Source organism: Neoarius graeffei, chromosome 9, assembly GCF_027579695.1.
Source record: "Neoarius graeffei isolate fNeoGra1 chromosome 9, fNeoGra1.pri, whole genome shotgun sequence".
Classification (NCBI taxonomy): Eukaryota; Metazoa; Chordata; class Actinopteri; order Siluriformes; family Ariidae; genus Neoarius; species Neoarius graeffei.
Window position 1 is genome coordinate 29,360,626 of NC_083577.1, and position 21,840 is coordinate 29,382,465.

Genomic DNA, 21,840 nt, shown 5'->3' on the forward strand with positions numbered 1-21,840 from the left:
GCTGCAGGAGTGGAACCCAATGTGTTCTTCTGCTGTTGCATGCTGAGATGCTTTTCTGCTCACCACGGTTGTAAAGAGTGATGAGTTACTGTATCCTTCCTGGCAAAAAAGGTCAAACCAATCTGTCCATTTCCCTCTGACATCTCTCAACAACAACACATTTGTTTCCACCCACAGAACTGTCCCTCACTCAACTCCTCGTTGACGTGTAAAGACTGCATCTGTTCGAAAGACCAAACAAACAATATCTTATCGACATTCGGCTCCCTGAACAGCACCGGCCTTGATCAAGGCCGTTGCTGGGGAAACATTTCCCCCAGAAGGTCACTGCTGGGAGACATTCTCGCATTCTTCGCATTCCTTCTCCAATTTTCCGCGGTCGCCGTTTTTCACCCCCAGTGTGACAAGTGGGTGCGTGACCAGCGCCGCTTGCATGGCTGCAGGAGCGGATGGCTGCTTGCTTGCTTGCGCTGGGTTACCTCTACCTCCTCCCCTCCCCTCCTACCCCCTTCCCCCCACCCCTGATTGCCCCCTCCTTCCCACCCCCCCTCAAGTCCCATGTTTTAAGTGTACTTGTGTTAGTGTGTGCTTGTGCGGAGGTTTTTAAACGCTCCCACACTGTACTCCTGATAGGAGCATAGTGGGGGGGGGGGGGGGGGGGGGGGGGTTCTTTTTTTCCCTCATCTTTCCTCATGTTACTACTGTTTCTTTTTCTATTATCCCTGTCTTTCCCTCATCTTTCCTCATGTTACTACTGTTTCTTTTTCTATTATCCCTGTCTTCCTGTCCTCTTCCCCCTCTGTAAGGACAGGTTGATGGTCAATTTCACTGGTAACCGTGACAATAAAGGGTTCATTCATTCATTCATTTCCACCCACAGAACTGTCCCTCACTCAACTCAATGTTTTTTGTTTTCCGCACCATTCCGTACGTATAAACTCTCGAGACTGTTGAGTGTGAAAACCTCAGGAGATCAGCACTTTCTGAAATACTCAAACCAGTCCATCTGGCTCAAACCAACACCCACAGTGAAAAAGTCACACTTTGAGATTACAATTTTTCCCATTCTGATGTTTGAACACTGAACATTAATTTAACTGAAGCTCCTGATTTGTTTCTGCAGGATTTGATGCACTGTGCTGCTGTAAAGGGATCGGCGGATTAGAGAACCGTATCAAACAGACAGCACGTGGATGTATGGGTGTTCCTTATAAAGTGGCTGGTGAGAGAGGAAAAAACGGTGTTTTAAAAAAATTTGAGATGTAAATATCCCAGAAACTACATAGTCTAGGCAAATGAAACTGAACAGGCTTAATGTAGAGCAATACAAGAATTATTCCTTAAAATTTGAACGAGAAATTAAAAAAAAAAAAAAAAAAGGTATGTGGATTCCATGAACAATTTCACAAATTTTCAATATTTGCGCTGCCGGAGACACGACACTAACACACACAACACCTTTTCTTTTCCAGTGAATGGCATTTTTATACCTAAAAAGATAAAAACAAAAAACATTGAACATTAAATTTTGACCCATTTCCACACATGCTGTTAAAATTTGAGGTCAATTGAACAAGAACCGGCAAAGTTATTTGACTGTGAAATTATATCAATTTTTTTTTTAAACACCTTGTGTGTGTATATATGATTGACAGTACCAGTCAAAAGTTTGTACACCCCTACTCATTCATAGGTTTTTCTGCATTTTCTAGTGCTAAACGGGCTAGGTCCAGTCAGTCAATCTAGTCACTGACTAGGGGAAGCCATGGCCTAAAGGTTAGAGAAGCAGCTTTGGGACCAAAAGGTCGCCGGTTCGATTCCCTAGACCAGCAGGAATGGCTGAAGTGCCCTTGAGTAAGGCACCTAACCCCCAATTTCTCCCCGGTATGTTGTATGTGGCTCTGGATAAGAGCATCTCTGAAATTAATGTAATGTTTCTACATTTTAGAACAATACTGAAGACATCAGAACTGAAATAACTTACGGAACATGTATGGAATTATGTGGTTTAAAAAAAAAAAAAAAAAAACACCTTGATATTCTTCGAAGTAGCCAGCGTTTACTTCGATGACGTGTTGCACACGATTGGCATCATCTTAACCAGCTTCATGAGGTAGTCACCTGGAACGCTCTTCAATTAACAGGTGCCTCGTCAAAAGTTAATTAGTGCAATTTCTTTCCTTATTAGTGCGTCTGAGATCAAACAGTAAATAATGAAAATACAGCAAATAGCCCTGTTCCACAACTGTAGTAATCCATATTGTGTCAAGAACTGCTCAACTAGGTAAAGAGAAACGACAGCCATCATTACCTTTTACACACGCACACTATATATGATTATTTTAAATTAATTGAGGCCATGCACAAGTTGATTTGGGACATGAAAATAGTTTATTTCATTCTGGAGGACAGTGTTAAACTAAGTGTTATACATTTAACACTGACATGTACATGTTGATTTGACATTCACCACTTTCTCTAATTTCACTCATTCATAAAACAGACTTGGTGCAAGATTAGTTAATAAAATGTGCTGTGCGATTTGACAATTCCTAGCAAATACGGCGATGCAGCCTTCGGAAATTTGTAAGGCTGCTTGATGCAATCGATAATTGCTCATTCAACTTATTCTAACAGTTAACTGATGCTTGACTTTACTGGTCGGGAACACAAATCGCAGCATGTTACTGGTCCAATAAAACAGCACATACAGAGAGAGAGAGAGGAACGCCGAGGATCATTGTGAAAAAAATAGTGAATCGATCGATGCATGTTAATTCGCAGTCTGCTGAGGCGTCATGTGTTGAATCATTTTAAAAGAACCTTTAGTTCTTCTCTTAGTTACTCCTTAACATCCACGTTGTCCCTGTGAACGCTGATATACAGAAATGTATAAGTTCTTATTCATTCACATCCGCAAACCCGATCTCCACTTTGGCTTTTCTGTACAATGCCTTACCTTTCTTACTTCAGTCTGCACATGACATACAGCAGACGCCTTTTATTATTATTATTATTTTTTTTAACAAAGAAATATTTGCCCCACATGACTGCCTCGATATCTTTTCCTTTAGCATAATTTAAGAAAGTGAATGCTGCAAATATATAGGGAAGCTGACAGGCTGATATTACTGAGGTGTGCGAGAACCCATCTGAACAGGTTTTTAACATCGATCAGAGATGATCATGGCATTCACTTGTGCGGTTACCCAAAGGAAGTGATCTAGAAACAAGCCGCCCCACCAATAAAGATCCCATGGCTTTAATTCTACGACGGCCTTGTTTCTTCATTAGTTCAAGACAACTTTGTCAAAAAAAAAAAAAAACAGACTGGTGGAGTATGCCAGCAACGTTGGCGTCCTTAACTTTCACCTGGGCTCCTCGAGCGGCTCTCCTCAGAAGAACGAGGTGTCGGATGAGAACGCTCCAGCGAGTCGGAAATCTTCCTTCATGAGGACACAGAAGAGGCGTTGGGGCAGGGCTTTGGAATACGGTGCCGGGCGCGGCACGCACGTACGCAGCAGGATCTCCCGTCCAGCCGGGGGTGGGAAATCTGGAACTCCGCCTCCTGCTGGCTTGCGCTCATCAGGCCCACCCACTCGGCCTGCTTCTTCCTCTAACGGCGCCAGCAAGGCAGCCTGCATGGATCGAGAAACGTTACTCGAGTTATGCAACAGCACTGCAGAGCTCAAGGTTTTTGAATTGTTGTGATTGGTTTGAAATGAAACACAACCTCGACCTGACACGGTTCCAGGATAAACTTTAATTAGTTGAACACGGTTGAAATCTAACATCAGTGTCAAAGTGATATCACTTGCAAAAAAAAAAAAAAAATCTTGCATTGCCCTAAGAGTTTTTAGAACTGGGGAAATTCACATTAGTTTATTTCTTCTTTTTTTTCCAGTTGAGGAACAAATCTCACTAATTAGCAGGCTGATTGCAAATTAGCAAGTGTCTTATCACATCCACAAGATGTCACAAAGATAATGAAGGAGAGGGAGCTGGGAAGGAAACACTGAAAAGGCAACGTCTAAAGGCTGCTGAGAGAAAGGCGGCCATCTATTTCTTGTGAAAAGGCCAAGCGTGCACAACTGCGACACAGGAAGTGTGAGGAAAAAAAAAAAAAAAAGACCAGGAGTCAAATGACAAACAGCACTTTTGTTCTAAGAGTCAGGACTAAAGGAGACGGGGGGGGGAAAGCAAATGAGCCCTTTGCCAAGACTGACCTCAACGTTCAAGAGAAATCCCTTGTTATTAGACAGCACCGGTGAGGAGATGAATAAGACGGATGGGCAAAGAAATAACTGATTAGTGCGAGACAGGGCTTAGAAAAGGAAAACGGTTCAAACACCAACTGTGAACACGCAGCACTTTGCTCTGACTCACCGAGCAACGATTACGGACATCCTCCACCTCTGCAGCTCGTTCATTAGAGCACTGATAACTAATTATCTGTATAACTTCAATAAATCAGTGTCGCGCTTTCTTTCTTTCTTTTCCTCAGTTGGCAAAGAGAGAGAAAGTAAGTTGGTGGGCCAAAACAGACAACTGAAAACCAACAAGGAGGAAACAGGAAGAGGCAGATAAGCAAGAGAGAGAGAGAGAGAGAGAGAGAGAGAGAGAGAGAGAGAGAGAGAGAGACACAGACAGACAGCACAAGAGAGACAGAAAGAGAGGGAGGGAGAGAGACCGAGATAGACAGACAGACAGAGACCAAGAGCATGCAGGAGAGACAGAGAGAGAGAGAGGGTTATTGCTTATGGTTACCTCATCACTGGAATCAGCCAGCTTGGCAAGGGTGAGAGGCAAGCCGTGTTAGGAGAGAGAAATAAATCAAGAAACAAACAAATAAGCAAACAAAATCATGTACAAATAAATAAAATAAAAAAATAAAAAGGTCCTCACACTTTTCACTTTCTCAGTTACACAATAGTCAAAATATTTTATGATATATTAAAAAAAAAATTCATAAGAAATCAATGAAACGGCGTGTAGCGAGATTTCAGAAATTTCTCACACATGCCATGCTCTTTAGTGGCAGCTACAGCAAGCACGGGTATCCAACTTCTGCATACAAGTACGATGCAGATGCATGCACACACACACACACACACACACCATGCCTCTCCACGTCGTGTCAATCCGTCGGCTTGTCCCTCTGGCGCAGTGGTCAATTTTTAATGAATGCGTTTTAAGGCATGCGACACTTCTCCACCTCTTCCCATTTGTTCCCCTCTTCCCTTTGCACTCCTTCCTCTTTATCTCGCTTTCTTTTCCAAGAAAGCTCACCTCATTTGAATCCCCTGATTTCACATGATTTACATGAGGATGCTTGGGATAATTATTGCCTTTCTATTTCCAGCTTGGCAACACACAGGGTATAATTTAGCACTCACACATACATCTTCCAGACGGGGAGGAGGAGGGAAAAGAGGAAGAAGAAAAAAAAAAAAGAGTGAAAGATAGAGAGAGAGAGAAACAAAGACTGATTTTGAGAGAGAGAGAGTTTGAGCAAACAAACTCAATTTCGGAGAGTTCTTAGTTAAAGGAAAAGCCAGCCGTGTCTTTATTGGCATTTCTCAAAACGCACCCGTGCAAAATAATATCCTTGACATTTTAAAGCTGCTGGAATGTTCTTAGCCTGTTTACCGAGAAGAATTTCTCAAACTTGCAGAAGAAACAAACACTCTTGTATCTGGTATCATTTCAAGCCAAAAAAGCGTCACGGCCTTGCCAAACAGCCACGCTTTCGTCTTCCCCCCGACACGGAACATTTTGTTACAGCAGCTCGTCCTCCTTCTCAATGGAGCGAAGTTCATTTCAAAGTTCATTTTGCCCAAATTCAGCAGTTTAATTCCTTTCCTTTTCCTGCACCATCGCATCTTCCATAAACTCCTCTAATCTGATAAACGGTTAACTCGCCGGTATGACCGCTCGAGGTGGATTAGTGACACGGCATGCTTATTAACCATCTTCCTACAGCATTGTGCGTTACATGATCTGGGTTATTTTGTATCTCTTGGGCTTCTTTTCTATTAAAGTTTCACAATCCGGTGTTGCTACTCGTATAAAGCGATTATTTACACACCTGGGTAAATAATAAATCTGGTCAGTGGATTGGATTGGAACTTCCTGAAATTCCTTAGAAAAAAGTTTATCGTTAAATGTTGCACATAATCAACGTGCCGTCCGTTTATAAGGTTAAAAGCCGTTACTTTGCAAATCATTACGTTAATCAAATGTTAATTTGTTCAGCCAATTTTAACCCAGTGTAAACCCCTCTCTCTTTCACACGCACATTTGCACTTGTGGTGGGGATTTTTGCATAATTGATAAGGGACTGCAGGTCTCTGACTAAGACAAATCGCAGTGTATTAACACTCTGGCTTCTGAGTCTCACGACCTCTGCAAGAGCGAACCTTTGCAGCAAGAATCAAACGTTTCTCCACCGATACCTTTCAATGCACTTCATCTCTTGGAGTTGTAGAAATCCTCTGTATATGAACTGCTCTCGGGGCGGTACAGACGAAACAGCTTGGATGTGTCATTATCTAAACAATACATCACATCACTGAAGCATGAACGTCCAGGACTAAAGCCGTGATCATGATTAACATTTTCATCTCAAGACTGATCTCCAGCTTGTTTTTCAGACACGAAACCTGAGAACCCAGAGGAAACCTGTACAGACGCGATGTGAAACCTCACACAGAATGACACCCAGAGCTGAGGACTGAACCCCAGACGATCACGGATTTATAATTTACCTGGAGTATCATCATTTAAAATTAAATATATGTAATGGAACACACACCTCGTCTTGTCTTAAAACCACAATTCTGATCATAATAACTCAAATATCTATAGAGTGGCGGCTACAATTAAATCGACACCTTAATGATCTTTTGGCCGTTGCAAAAGTAGAAAAGACTTTCAATACGTAAATTGTGCATGAATAATTACTCAAACTTCCACTGGAGGGAAAAAAAAAAAAAAGAAGTTGATTCCCGATTACTTAGCGCATCAGATCACATGACACCGTTCCACAATTATCGACACCTTTGTCCGCAGTTATCGACATCGTTCTACAATTATCGACATCCAGATGATTTTTTAAAAATAAATAAAAATCGGTATGTGGTATTAAGTTAACAAAACAGTTATTTAAAATTTGTTTTACACACACATTTATATAAAATATATTTTGTACGAAATCAAATGTCGGTGCATACGTAAAGGAGGAAGTAATTCTAATGGTTTGTAAACGAAGGAACTATAAGTTTAACCTGTGTCAGAAAATCTCTGTTCCACACTAAGTATTTTCGTAGATCACATTTTGTCAATCATTCGTTGTTGTTTAAATTAATTTCTAGTTTTGTCGTTTACCAATAAAATGTCAACAGGCGATTGACATTGTAACCACATGAAAATCCAGGTCAAAGGTCGCATGTCATTCCTTGAACCAAAATATAAAATGTCTACGGATACTGTAATATGTGGTAGATACAGTGGCGCTTGAAAGTTTGTGAACCCTTTAGAATTTTCTATATTTCTGCATAAATATGACCTAAAACATCATCAGATTTTCACACAAGTCCTGAAAGTAGATAAAGAGAACCCAGTTAAACAAATGAGACAAAAATATTATACTTGGTCATTTATTTATTGAGGAAAATGATCCAATATTACATATCTATGAGTGGCAAAAGTATATGAACCTTTGTTTCAGTATCTGGTGTGACCCCCTTGTGCAGCAATAACTGCAACTACGGTAAACGTTTCCAGTAACTGTTGATCAGTCCTGCACACCGGCTTGGAGGAATTTTAGCCCGTTCTTCCGTACAGAACAGCTTCAACTCTGGGATGTTGGTGGGTTTTCTCACATGAACTGCTCGCTTCAGGTCCTTCCACAACATTTCGATTGGATTAAGGTCAGGACTTTGACTTGGCCATTCCAAGACATTAACTTTATTCTTCTTTAACCATTCTTTGGTAGAACGACTTGTGTGCTTAGGGTCGTTGTCTTGCTGCATGACCCACCTTCTCTTGCGATTCAGTTCATGAATAGACGTCCTGACATTTTCCTTTAGAATTCGCTGGTATAATTCAGAATTCATTGTTCCATCAATGATAGCAAGTCATCCTGGCCCAGACGCAGCAAAACAGGCCCAAACCATGATACTACCACCACCATGTTTCACAGATGGGATAAGGTTCTTATGCTGAAATGCAGTGTTTTCCTTTCTCCAAACATAACGCTTCTCATTTAAACCAAAAAGTTCTATTTTGGTCTCATCTGTCCACAAAACATTTTTCCAAGAGCCTTCTGGCTTGTCCACGTGATCTTTAGCAAACTGCAGACGAGCAGCAATGTTCTTATTGGAGAGCAGTGGCTTTCTCCTTGCAACCCTGCCATGCACACCATTGTTGTTCAGTGTTCTCCTGATGGTGGACTCATGGACATTAGCCAATGTGAGAGAGGCCTTCAGTTGCTTAGAAATTACCTTGGGGTCCTTTGTGACCTCGCCGACTATTACAAGCCTTGCTCTTGGAGTGATCTTTATTGGTCGACCACTCCTGGGGAGGGTAACAATGGTCTTGAATTTCCTCCATTTGTACACAATCTGTCTGACTGTGGATTGGTGGAGTCCAAACTCTTTAGAGATGGTTTTGTAACCTTTTCCAGCCTGATGAGCATCAACAACACTTTTTCTGAGGTCCTTCGAAATCTCCTTTGTTCGTGCCATGATATACTTCCACAAACGTGTTGTGAAGATCAGACTTTGATAGATCCCTGTTCTTTAAATAAAACAGGGTGCCCACTCACACCTGATTGTCATCCCATTAATTGAAATCACCTGACACTAATTTCACCTTCAAATTCACTGCTAATCCTAGAGGTTCACATACTTTTGCCACTCACAGATATGTAATATTGGATCATTTTCCTCAATAAATAAATGACCAAGTATAATATTTTTGTTTTTTGTTTGTTTAACTGGGTTCTCTTTATCTACTTTGAGGACTTGTGTGTGAATCTGATGTTTTAGGTCACATTTATGCAGAAGAAAATTCTAAAGGGTTCACAAACTTTCAAGCACCACCGTATTTACAACAAACTGCAAAAAATATATCTATTTTCTGAATGGAATAGAAAAATCTGAATATTTCAAGCATGTAATTTTTTTTTCTATGCTTGGAATTTAATTCTGGTCTAATTCTACTTATTCCAACAGGATTCCAAATACTCTATAAACATTCCATTCTGCTATGAATCAGAAAAAAAATTATAAGAAAGTCACAGTACTTTATTTTTTTTAAAAAAGTACTTCATCTACTTCAACAATGTTATACAAAGATCGATCCATAACAGTTGTAAATGTCACTTAATTCCACAGCGTGTCGATAATGGTGGACACTGGTGAAAACGATCACTATTATCGACACCTTACGTGACTTCTCAAACACGCATTTAGATACAAAATGGCGACTGTCAAATGAAAGAATAAGAAACAAAATAGGTTTTGATAAGGAGATCATGAAATATCGGTGAATTTGATCAGTAAAAACATGCCCATGATCTTTCCACCATGCTTACCTGCGATAATAACGTCCGGATTTTCCTCAAATTGCTGATCAAGCTAAAAAAAATTCCATCTCGGGTAACAAACTGTCTCATCAGACGACAAGATCAAAGAGTTAGGTGGGTCTTCCGATTGATTAACCAATAATAACTGTTGTAGCTCTAAGATTTTTTTTTTTTTTATTGGTAAATCTGAAAATGTGTCGATAATTATGGCCTGTCGATAATTGTAGTTGCCGCTCTATCCACCTTATTATTATACATTTTCCTTTTGCCTGGCTACAAATCTAATCGCGCAAATGTGTTTTATAAAAGTCTCTCTTCATTTTAATTGAAATTCCCCCCAGAGAGCATCACGGTGCAAGGACTGTTCATCTATTAGTGTCCCATCAAATTATTTTCATTCAAAATAAAATAGTGAGAGGTGAAGGCTACAAATAAAATCGTGAATGCAGCAGGCAGTTTGAATAAATTCCTAACAAAGTGATGGGATGTGAAATAAAAGACGACAAAGCCTGAAAAGGTTTTAATCCATCTTCATCTGCTTTCTGTTTCAGCTTATCAAACAAAAACACCACAGTTCTTGTTTACTACTGGCTCACAAGAGCGAGGTTTGCGAATTCACATCTGAAATCTGAACAAAGCGAAATGAACCGCAACCAGAAACACACGTCTTTCTCACGCCACTGTCCTTCCCTCTGCAGCAAATTGGCTTTTATGTTGGGCAAATTTTTGGTCTAAATTGAAAGCAGAAAAGCGCAACATTCCCAGGCGTCTCCTGTATCTCAGAGTTGAAACTTCTAAACAAACTGGCTAAACTGATCGTCTTCTCATTTCAGGTAAACACATTTACTTGCTCAGATTTAAACTGAGGACACTTTCAGAGCTGCGACTCCTAAAGATATTTGCATGAGATGCTGCCTTCGTGTCTTGCACATGGAGTCCACCACCATCAACTCCACTGTCTCGGAAAAACAAGTCACGTGGAAACGAGGCTAATTTCCAAAAGAAGATCGTTTTATCGTCTAAACTTTTTAGGATACTGAAAATATCGATACTTTGCGTTTTGAAAATATTGTTACACTGAAGGGGAAAAATAAGTGTGATTGGAGAGAACATTACACACGACTTAAACAAGAATATTTACACAAGTTATCAAAACGTTTAATTTTTATTTAATTGCTTATGCCAAATGGAATTTAAACAAACAGGTTTCTCATTACTAGCTTGAATTATTGAATTAATCTAGTATTAACACGATCCAATAAAAATAAATGAACCTGATTGATCAAATGTGTGAACAACAGTGAAGTGTGTAATGTTGCTGTTTCACGACACCGATCACCCGGGGCTTTGTAAATACACGATCAAACCATGCTGGACTTACGAAAACAAAATTGTCACAATGTACCTTGATTCATTCATGTGGAACCGATGTACACTTTTTTTTCCCCCCCGCCCCTCGCAGTGAACACCGACTAGTGGCCTAGTGGTAGCGTGTCCGCCTCTCGATTGGGAGATCGTGAGTTCTATTCACGGTCGGGTCATACCAAAGACCATCATAAAAATGGTACCTACTGCCATCTGGCAAGGCACGCTGCAATACAGATGTGCATGGGGAGTTAAACTCTCGTGGTTACCAGAGGACTAGCCCCCCACTGTAACCCTAGCTATGTAATAGGCCAGAGGCCGAGGGCTATGGAAACGGAGATTGGCGCCGCCTGATGCACCACATACAGGTTGGGCCAGGTTAGTACTTGAGTGGGAGACTACCTAGGAATACCAGGTACTGTAAGGCGTGGGAAAGACTTTGACTTTTTGACTTGACCTCGCAGTGAACCGCACCACATTCCCATGTTTGTGTTTGTTGAGAAGAAGAGAAGTTCCAGAAGCCCTGCAAGTCTAATCATAAGGAGTGAAAAGTACAGGCTTTATACGTTAATGCTCAACTTTTTTTTTTTTTAAAAGGGGGTAAAATTATGCATTGCATATCGATCTTATTCAAACAGAGTAGTGGTATCGAGGTCAGCTTGGTAATCGTACACTGGTGCATAAAGTCTCATACAAAGCATTCGAGGAAACGTTTGCTTGTCCCAGAACGTTGATATTCATACAGAAGGCGCTATAGATGTATTACATGTGAATATGTTTTCTTCTCAGACACTTTGCCTGTCTGAATGTCTTGTAAGACACTCCCTGAAGCGCCCTTGAGTAAGGCAGCTAACCCCCAACAGCTCCGGCAAGTGTGGTGGTGTCCCTTGGGTCTGTTTAGCCAAAGAAAAACCGATGTGATTATCAGTCATGAATTCGCATAAAGATTTGCATGTGTTAAAATTTAAATACAAAATATGCTGTCACAATTTGGGGGAGAAAAAAAAAATTTGTCAAATTTCAGTCACATCTTACCTTTAAATGATATATTTTCTTACATTTTTGAACAAGAGTGCTCTGAGAGCACAATATCCCCCGCTGGCAACTTGGCCATAACTCTGGTAAAATGCGAATGAATTGAACGAAATTGCAATATGCGTATTACTGACATGTAACAAAGAATCCTGCCAAGTTTTGTGAAATTCCTCCAAAAATTGTGAGAGGAGTTGAGTTCAGAACGTGAGTACCCTTCCCGGGATGGACGGACATCGCCACGACATAATCCCTCTTTGTGAGGGAAGTTGATTTCAGAAAGCAAGCACACCTTGATGAAATTGCCAAAGTTTGTTAATAATCAAGGGCATAACTCTGGGAAAATTTGCCCAAATTAAACGAAATTTCAATCTGTGTATAGCCATCATATAACAAAGCCTTTTGCCAAGTTTGGTGAAATTCCTCCACAAATTGTGAGCGGAGTTGAGTTCAGAAGAACGTACACCCTCATGAAACTGTCAAAGTGCAAGTTATTTAATCAAGGGTCAAAACTCTGGGAAAATTTCCACAAACGAAATTAAATCACAGTATGCGTATTACCGTTATATAACAAGGCCTTTTCCCAAGCTACGAGAAATTCATCCAAAAATTGTGAGAGGAGTTGATGTCAGAAGGCAAGCGCACCTTCATGAAATTGTGAAAGTACAACGTTGTTAATCAAGGGCTGGAACTCTGGGAAAATGTGACTGAACTGAACAAAATTACAATATGCGTACTACCGACATATAACAATTCCTCTTGTCAAGTTTGGTGAAATTCCTGGAAAAATTGTGAGAGGAGTTGATTTCAGAAGGAAAACACACTCTAATGAAACTGTCCAAGTATAATTTTGTTAATCAAGGGCTGGAACTCTGGTAAAATGCGACTGAACTGAACAAAATTGCAATATGCGTATTACCGACATATAACAACACTACAAAAAATAAAAATCTTAGGAAGTTTGTCTATTTTCAAGTCAAAACATCTAGCCACCCTTATTATAAGACATACTTGCCCACCTCATTTAGCTAGAAAGGCTAGTTTTTAGACAGTCCATCTTGAAAATCTTGTATAGACAAAATGTCTTGAAAAAGTCTTATTTGGAGCACCTTTGAAAATAAAAAGTTTTTTTTAAAACAAGTAAGTACATTTTGGACATTTGTCAAATGCGGTTCATCTTGTTTCAAGAAAAAAAACAAAAAGTATGCTTGTTTTGGGAATAAATGAACTTTACTGAAATCTTTGAATCTTGCCCCCAAAATGCACTGTTGCTTTGGCGTTGTGTAAGCACTGTAAGTCAAAATGCGTAGACTTTATTTATTTATTTTGGTGTCTGAGGTCCTGGGGAAGTGGAATCTTAAGAGATGTTTTAATGTTTGAATGTTGAAATGGGGGGAAAAAAAAAAAAAACTTGTTCCAATGCTACACGTGTCGTCAACTTGATTCAAGATAGTCTCTGGTGTCATATCTAGAGTATTTTACTAATTACAGGTCACGAAAAGAGAATCTTTTAAGCTAGCAATGCTTAGTTGTAGAATTTAACAATCCTAATATTAGTATATTTATCTTAAATTCAGTTTTTACTGCTAAGACTTTGTCATCCACTTTGGCTCAGGTGGATAAGGCGCCATACCATAGATCCGGGGACCCGGGTTCGATTCCGACCTGAGGTCATTTCCCAATCCCTCCCCGTCTCTCTCCCGCTCATTTCCTGTCTCTACACTATCCTATCCAATAAAGGTGGAAAAGGCCCCCAAAAAAAATCTTTAAAAAAAAAAAAAAAAGACTTGAATGGCTAAATGTAAGAAGTACGATCTTGTTATAAGAACTATTTTGAGTTAATCAGATCTCGCATAATAAGTTCCCCAATCTTATTTTGGAATTATTTCATCTAAAAACAGGTTAGATTTTTCATCTTACTTTAAGAAATCTTACCAAGTCAAATTTGACTAGTTCCATTGGCAGATTTTTTTCACCTGATTCAAGCAAATATGCTTTGTTTTAATCTTTTATTTCTTATTTTTGAAAGGCCATTTTTTGCAGTGAAAGAATCCTGCCAAGTTTCATGAAATTCCTCCAAAAATTGAGAGGAGTTGATTTCAGAAGGTGAGCACCCTTCCCGGGACGGACATTGCCACAACATAATCCCCCTTCAGGCCTTTCGGCCAGCGGGGAATAAAAACTGGCCTTTTTTTTTTTTTTTAAATACATCTGACGATCTTAAAGCTAATTATCTCTGTTTTTCATGGTAGAAATGATTCTTTCAAATCCACTTTACTAATTCATTTTTTATAGGTCTTGTTTGTGCGAAGCCATGGCCAAATGGTGAGAGAAGCAGCTTTGGGACCAAAAGGTAGCTTGTTCAAATCCCTGAAACAGCAGGATTGGCTGAAGCAAGGCACCCAACCCCCAACAGCTCCGGCAAGCGTGGTGCCGTACCTCGTGTCTGTTTTGCTATGAAAAACTGATGACGCAATCATCAGAACCCGGCCATAATAAATGTTCAAGGGCAGCTCTGAAGTTTGGCCTTACAGTCTTCTAGTCACGACCACAGCCCTAGAGTGATCAGAAAGCCCAGTATTTTTTCCTTTAATTGCGGAAAGCTGATAACGGAGAACTCTTATTTTTCCATCAGTGCAGATTATGAGCTTCATATTTAATCAAGCCATCTCCATACAGCTCCATCGAGAGCATTAATTTATTCAACCCAGTGTGTCAGACGGGTGTGTGGTCAGAGTGTTGTCTTGGGTTCGAGAGGATGTGACAGCAACAGTATTAGAACGCTGTGTCTTAAAGGAAAAACAACAAAGCAATTATCACTGAATAAAAAACAAATAAAAGTTTCAAAAGGTCTCAACTGAATGATTTTAATTCTTAAATGTTCTGACATCAAGTTGTTTTTATTTTCCATTTGTGGCAATGAGCGGGTGGTTTTTTTCCCCTCTCTTTTTAAACAAGTAGCTCGGCCAATGGGTTAAATTACCTCTGTGTCACATTATAGCACTCTAAATGAAACCCAGATATCGGCTTCATTTAATTAATTTAGTTAATTACGATGAACAGCTAAAAACAGCTCGCGTATGCCGGTGAGAGCACTTTTTTTTTCCAACAGTCTATTATTTCAAAATAGTCTACATGCTAAGAATGATGGCTCTTCATTTACCATTCATTCCAAATGACTAAATGCAGTTATCTCTCTGTCAAGTGTGTTCATGAGATAAAGGACACTCGATGCTGGTTCTGATCTTGAAATCAGGCTTGTAGTACTCGAATCTGACTCGTGCCCTAATTTTAAGGACTCATGACTTGACTTGAGCACTGATAACTTGGACTCCTGCATTAACTGCATTTGGACTTGTAAATTGGAGACGAGGACTCGGATTTTTTCTTCATGTTTTGTAACATGCCATAATAATTTCTCATCTCATCTCATTATCTCTAGCCGCTTTATCCTGTTCTACAGGGTCGCAGGCAAGCTGGAGCCTATCCCAGCTGACTACGGGCGAAAGGCGGGGTACACCCTGGACAAGTCGCCAGGTCATCACAGGGCTGACACATAGACACAGACAACCATTCACACTCACATTCACACCTACGGTCAATTTAGAGTCACCAGTTAACCTAACCTGCATGTCTTTGGACTGTGGGGGAAACCGGAGCACCCGGAGGAAACCCACGCGGACACGGGGAGAACATGCAAACTCCGCACAGAAAGGCCCTCGCCGGCCCCGGGGCTCGAACCCGGACCTTCTTGCTGTGAGGCGACAGTGCTAACCACTACACCACCATGCCGCCCCGCCATAATAATTTGGCATAAGACATTTATATCTACATTAATTTTTATACTAATTTTGTCCAAGAGAATGCACGTTCACCTGTTCATACGTCATGTTCAGGAACAAACTAACGTTAATGGTGCTCAAATGCCTGGAGAGAAGCCCCTAGGATCGTCCACTTTGCTTATACAGACTTCTCGTGCAGTGGGAAAAAAATACACTGCTATGTGTTCCATATGTAGAAAAGTTATCGAGGAGACGACGGGGACGACCTCGAACTTCAATCGTCATTTGGCGAAACTCCACCCAGAGAAGGAAGTGACACGCTATGTTCATTGCTCTGTTGATAGTGGGCGGGGCTTGCTGAGCGATGAACTAGCTAGTGTTAACCCTCTCTCATGTTATTTGCCCTGTTGATAGTGGGCGGGGCTTGCTGAGCGATGAACAAGCTTTTTATCTGTAGCCTGTTGACTAAAATGGGGCAGTCGAGCAGGAACGTTAGTCCAACACAGTAGCAGAGACGCTTTCACATAAAGGCAGCAACAGCCACCGTCACATGGTGTAGCTGGAGTCTTGTTCTTGGACTCGACACGAAATTTTCTTAAATGACTGACTTGAACACTGGGGACTCGAGACTGGACTCGAACTTGAGGTTAAGTGACTCGACTCCAACACTATCTTGAGGTTTCACTTAATGTATGCAAATTTAAAGCAAAGGATACGGTAGATCACATATATCATAAGTACTGTCTTCGTGACAGGTGAGTCAGGTTTGCTGGAACGGATCCATACTGAATAGAATATTTGCAACATTTCATACGCATGCAGCATATAACACACTGGCTCTCCTGGAGAAGCTCAAACACAATTAAAAAAAAAAAAAATCCACAAGCACTGGCTCAGAGCAAGGTGCAATGATGTTCGCTGGTTAGCTGCCATGCTTATTAGCCACGCCCCCTACAGGCTGCCAATCAATAGGTAGAAGTTTTCTGCTCGAGTGCTTTCCTCGACCCAGAGATCGTCATGACTCACGCGAGTCCAGGACTCAGAAAAGAGTCTCTCGAGGCAATGTGTGTGCGTGTGTGTAAGCAAGGGGAGTGTTTACCCGTTGAGCGCTGACAAACAGTTTATGGATGATGCTGCCTGCCGGGCCCCGCCCCGCCCCAATCACGGCCACCTCCGGCTCTTCTAACAGAGAGCTCACGAACCTGAGAGAGAGAGAGAGAGAGAGAGAGAGAGAGAGAGACTAGAACTGAAGAAACGGATGATGTATTTGCACAAATTACATATCTGCATGCAATTTTGTTTTTTGGTTCATGTTGAGAAAGGAGCAAGACAGAGATTGAGATGAATGAAACTGAACAGAGACGCAGGGGAAGAAGTTTAAAAAAAAAATGCTTTCATAATTGCACTGACTCGATTCATCTCATTTTAGTACCAAGCGAGCCGGAAAATGCTCTCTGATACCTCAAGCAAAAAAAGTCTGACTCATTAAAACACGAACACAAAAAACGAGCCGTGTGACTGCTGTAGTTTTTCAGTCCAGTCAGCCCTGTTTAAAAGCTGTGCACAGAAACCACTCACCATTTCTGAAAAGCTCTTTCAGGAGAAAAAGACAGAGGGAAAAAAAAAAAGACTATTTTTTAAAAAATATTATTCAATTTTTTTTCCTTTTGATGAAGTTGCTTGGGCTTGTTTATCCATTCGGCCTTGCTCTGATATACATCATATATTCTCCCCCCTCCCAATCCAACGGAGCTGCGAGTTCCTCCTTAATGAGGCCGGTGAGCTTCTCCTGTCCTACCCCGTACTCACCTCCAACTGACCCCGGGAACTAACGAGGCTCGCAAGCCTTTTGTGTGACATGACCCAGGCTGAACCCGTCAAAGCCGCGTGCCGCTCTTCAGCGGCCTTCGCAGCTCCAGCAGGTCACTGGCCGTGACGCTTCCTTCTCCACATCTAAGCGGAATCTATTTCGGGTCTTGCTTGTGCAGAACAAGCCGGTGCAGCGCCGACATATGCCGAGATTCACGCCTGGTCATCTATAATGATATCCTCCGAGCACCTGGTCATTCCTTCAATACAGGGTGATCTATTAAGGGGATTTAGGTCGACTTCGGGGATCTATTAAAGAAGTTCTCTCTAATAGATCTTGTGTACTCGGTGGGCTCTTGAAACAAAATTGCTCTTCTCTTTGAGAGGAGTTATTGTTGTTTCAGGACCCCCTGAGTAATCTGTTGATTACCAGCTCTGCTATTATTTTGACTCGAAAACATAGCAGCTACTGTACACAAATTGAAAAACAGTCAACAATTTTATGAACCACTACGACAGTCAGCAGCGGCTCATAACTATAGATTTTTTTTGGGGGGTGGGGGGGTGGGGGGGACACACGCAGGATGACATTTAATTAACAACAAAGCCTTTCGACTTCATTTCATTTCCGGATATTACACCTGACTTGTACTACAAGTAAGTGACTTTTTTGACCAATTCCAGAAACAAGAGGGGAAACAACATACAGTCATCCAGCATGCTGCATGGCTTTGTTCTGTTCTCGATGCAGCAGGTGTGCTCCACATCACAATCTCAAAGTACGAGTCAAACAAAGAAGAGTTAATATATCATATATATTAAAATGGGTTGCCAGGTTTCAGCAAAGATTTTCAGCCTAACTACATCTCCCAAACCTCATCCAAATGGTCCAGGAATTAGAAAAAAAAAATAGATTTTTCTTCCTTTTTCTCAACCTTTGTGTGACAAACAAGGCTATCATGGTGCCCACACCTTTCTGATTGAGATTATCCACTTCACAACCTTCCATTCACTCTTGCAATTTCTGCAATATACAGTAGAGCCCTGCACTCCCGCGGGAGTCCCGCGGGACCCGACGCAAAGCAGTGCAGCGCGGGACAAATTTTGAAAGCTCATTGCGGGCGCGGGCGTGAGGGGGAGTGCACAATGCGGGAGCGGGCGGGAGAGGTGATGAGCTGCAGTCCCGCTAACTAAAAACGTGTTTAAAATAAAATTTATAAATTATTAATTTATGTCTATCATATATAATTTGTGCTGGATATTTTATTTGGCATTAATAAAAACATTTTAAGATGCCTAAATTTGCGGATGTGGTCTAATCTCGCGTACGTGAACGTGAGCTGTAGATATTTATGCTCAAATCCACTCAAAGTAGGGGGCGGGGCACCATCACACGGTCTTTAAATTATATTAATTTCTTATAGGCCTACTTGTATTTCCTAGAATGTAAATGTGAGGAGTGGCATATAAGCTATGTGCAATGTACAATATTCTTAATATCCACTGTAGATTTTGGTGGGTGTGTTGGGTATCTGTGTAAAGCCTCAGCTGCGCATGCCGCCTGGCAACGCGCACCCTTGCTACGTGCGCTAGGTGAAGGATCGGTCAGTGGAGAGCTCAGCTAAGCTCAGCATGTTTAATTCCCCAAGCCAATGACAAGAACTTTCATGAGAAATAACGCGAACGTCTGCATCATGCGGGATTTGCGGGCGGGAGCGGGACAAAACATGGCAGGCGGGAGCGGGACTGAAAATCATAATTCTTTGCGGGAGCGGGAGTGCACAATGCAGGAGCGGGACTGAAAATTCTGTCCCGCACAGACCTCTAATATACAGTACAGTGGTGCTTGAAAGTTTGTGAACCCTTTAGAATTTTCTATATTTCTGCATAAATATGACCTAAAGCGTCATCAGATTTCCATGTTCCATATGTAGAAGAACTATCGAGGAGACGACGGGGACGACCTCGAACTTCAATCGTCATTTGGCGAAACTCCACCCAGAGAAGGAAGTGAGTGACGCGCTATGTTCATTGCTCTGTTCATAGTGGGCGGGGCTTGCTGAGCGATGAACAAGCTTTTTATCTGTAGCCTGTTAACTAAAATGGTGCAGTCGAGCAAGAGCATTAGTCCAACACAGTAGCAGAGACGCTTTCACATAAAGGCAGCAACAGCCACTGTCACATGGTGTGGATGGAGTCTTGTTCTCGGACTCGACTCAATTTTCTTTAATGACTGACTTGAACACTGGGGACTCGAGGTTTAGTGACTCAACTCCAACACCGATGTGCCGGCTGGGAAAAAAAAAAAAAGTCGTCAGTTAAATAATCACGCCCCTAAATACTCTCACTTTAAAGGCCGCATGCCCAGACGTTATGTTATGCAGAGGCATAATACGGCCAAGAAGAGAAATTTCTCCACCGTCGAAAGAGAAACTCTAACTTCAAGTCCAAGTGAAGGAATTATGTCTATTTGGCAAACTGCAAAGTAGCATCATAGGACATCAGCAAAATGCAGTATAAAAAGAAAATCACTGCTGCGGTCAACAGCGTTGTCATCAATAATTGAAATCCAGCTGATGCTTGAATATTTAATTTATACATCTGTGGTATGTATAGCCTCTATATGGTATATAATCACAGTCTAAGGTAGGCCTAATGGCTTATATCGCAAAACTTTACATGGAGGCTAGGTGAAAAAAAAAAAAAAAAAGTCAGATTTCAAACTCACCAGGATGTAGGCCTTTACAAAATATATTTATTTCGCTATACACTACATATGGTCACACAGCAGGCGAATACTTGATTTGTCACGCCTTTGCGCGCTCGAGTGGCTGCGCTCGCTCGCTCACTCACAGGACCCAGTCGTCATAGGAAACACCTGATGCCGATTTGAGCGCAATTGGCACACGCATACAAGGACGCTGTTTTCACAGGGACTTGCGAAGTATTATCATCACAGTCATGTTTATGACTCTGGTTAAATACTCTGCTTTCGGTTTTGTTTTTGTAAATAATCACGCTTGCTAACAAACACCCTTCCTGCACTTCGATCCGTCTACCGCCGCATACCTGACAATACTTCACAAAGTCTCAATGAAAACAGCGCCCTTCTATGTATGTGCTGATTGCACTCAAATCAGCGTCATGAGTTTCCCCATAATGACTGGGTCCCTAGAGCGTACACAAGATGCTCTGAAGACTCCCCGAACGTAAACGCACTTAAGTCTCTGCGAAGGTTAGGCTATGCCTCACTGCTGTGTTGATGAGGCTCCTGCGAGCATCAGCGACATGGATCCGGGACAAATACATCAACAGGCTTGGCGAAGGTTCCCCGAGCTTCGGGAAGTATTCCCAAACCCATCTGCGAGTATTTGCCGCTTAGTTCGGTGACAAACATCACTACCAATTTCAGTGCATGTACTGAAACTTTTCATGATGTTTTTGGCCACTCGCAAGGCGGAGACTCACCAAAAAGCAACTCGTGAAGCTCGGAGAACATTCGCCGTGTATCGCACGACTGGCGGCGATGCGACTAATTTTTCATCGCCAAGTATTCGCAAACTCATCACGAGCTGTAGTGTGACCAGGGCCGAATAAAAATTCTCCACTCAGCCAGATTTACTGTGCTGCACCGCATGTCCACGCGGACTTGAAAACTTGCATACATGACATTTGATCGTAGCCTCCACTCATGTCCAGATTGATAAATACCGAGAGCTTTGTGTAAAAATAACTGCACGCCCAGTTTTCTATCGTACTCAAATGACATTTTGTAAACGAGGGCCACTGTCTGCACATCCAGTTTACCTTTCGGAATTATGGAAATATCAAAATTCTTTGCCTACAGAGCATTTTTATACAATATGTTGTAAATGTTGGTGTAAAAGCACAACCTTGGTAATACTAGGATCAATGATCCTTCATCAAACGTGTTTGATGTCTATGTATGGGTGAGTGTTTTTTTTTTTTTTGTAGTGTGTAAATGTGTTTTTTGATTTTGTGTGTATTCATGTCTGACTTTCATTTGCCCAAGATGAATTTCTCTACTTTGGAGACGATAAAGGCTCATCTCATCTCCAATAAATATGTTCACGGAAAGCAAGCATGAGGCAGCGTGAATCCTGCCCCAATGGGCCTCTATTAGCACTTACTGTAGTTCACGTTTTGGTGGTAACTCTTTGGAGCTAAATGGGCCCTGATATCTGGAAAAGCGACCAAATCAATGAAACATCTTGTCAAATATATATAAAATTTTTTTTTTTT

General features: G+C 41.4%; 1 protein-coding gene across 2 annotated transcripts in view; it reads right to left on the bottom strand.

Annotated features, from left to right (window-relative positions):
• Positions 1–2,368: 2,368 nt before the first annotated feature.
• Positions 2,369–21,840, bottom strand: part of rab3gap1 (RAB3 GTPase activating protein subunit 1) — a 201,664-nt gene continuing 182,192 nt past the window's right edge. For both annotated transcript variants that reach the window (XM_060929273.1, XM_060929272.1), the window contains 2 exons: positions 16,868–16,970; positions 2,369–3,638 (listed from right to left, as the gene is read on the bottom strand). In XM_060929273.1, coding sequence (XP_060785256.1) covers positions 3,396–3,638; positions 16,868–16,970 — 346 coding nt within the window. In that variant the 3' untranslated portion in view covers positions 2,369–3,395. The remainder of the gene's footprint in view (positions 3,639–16,867; positions 16,971–21,840) is intronic.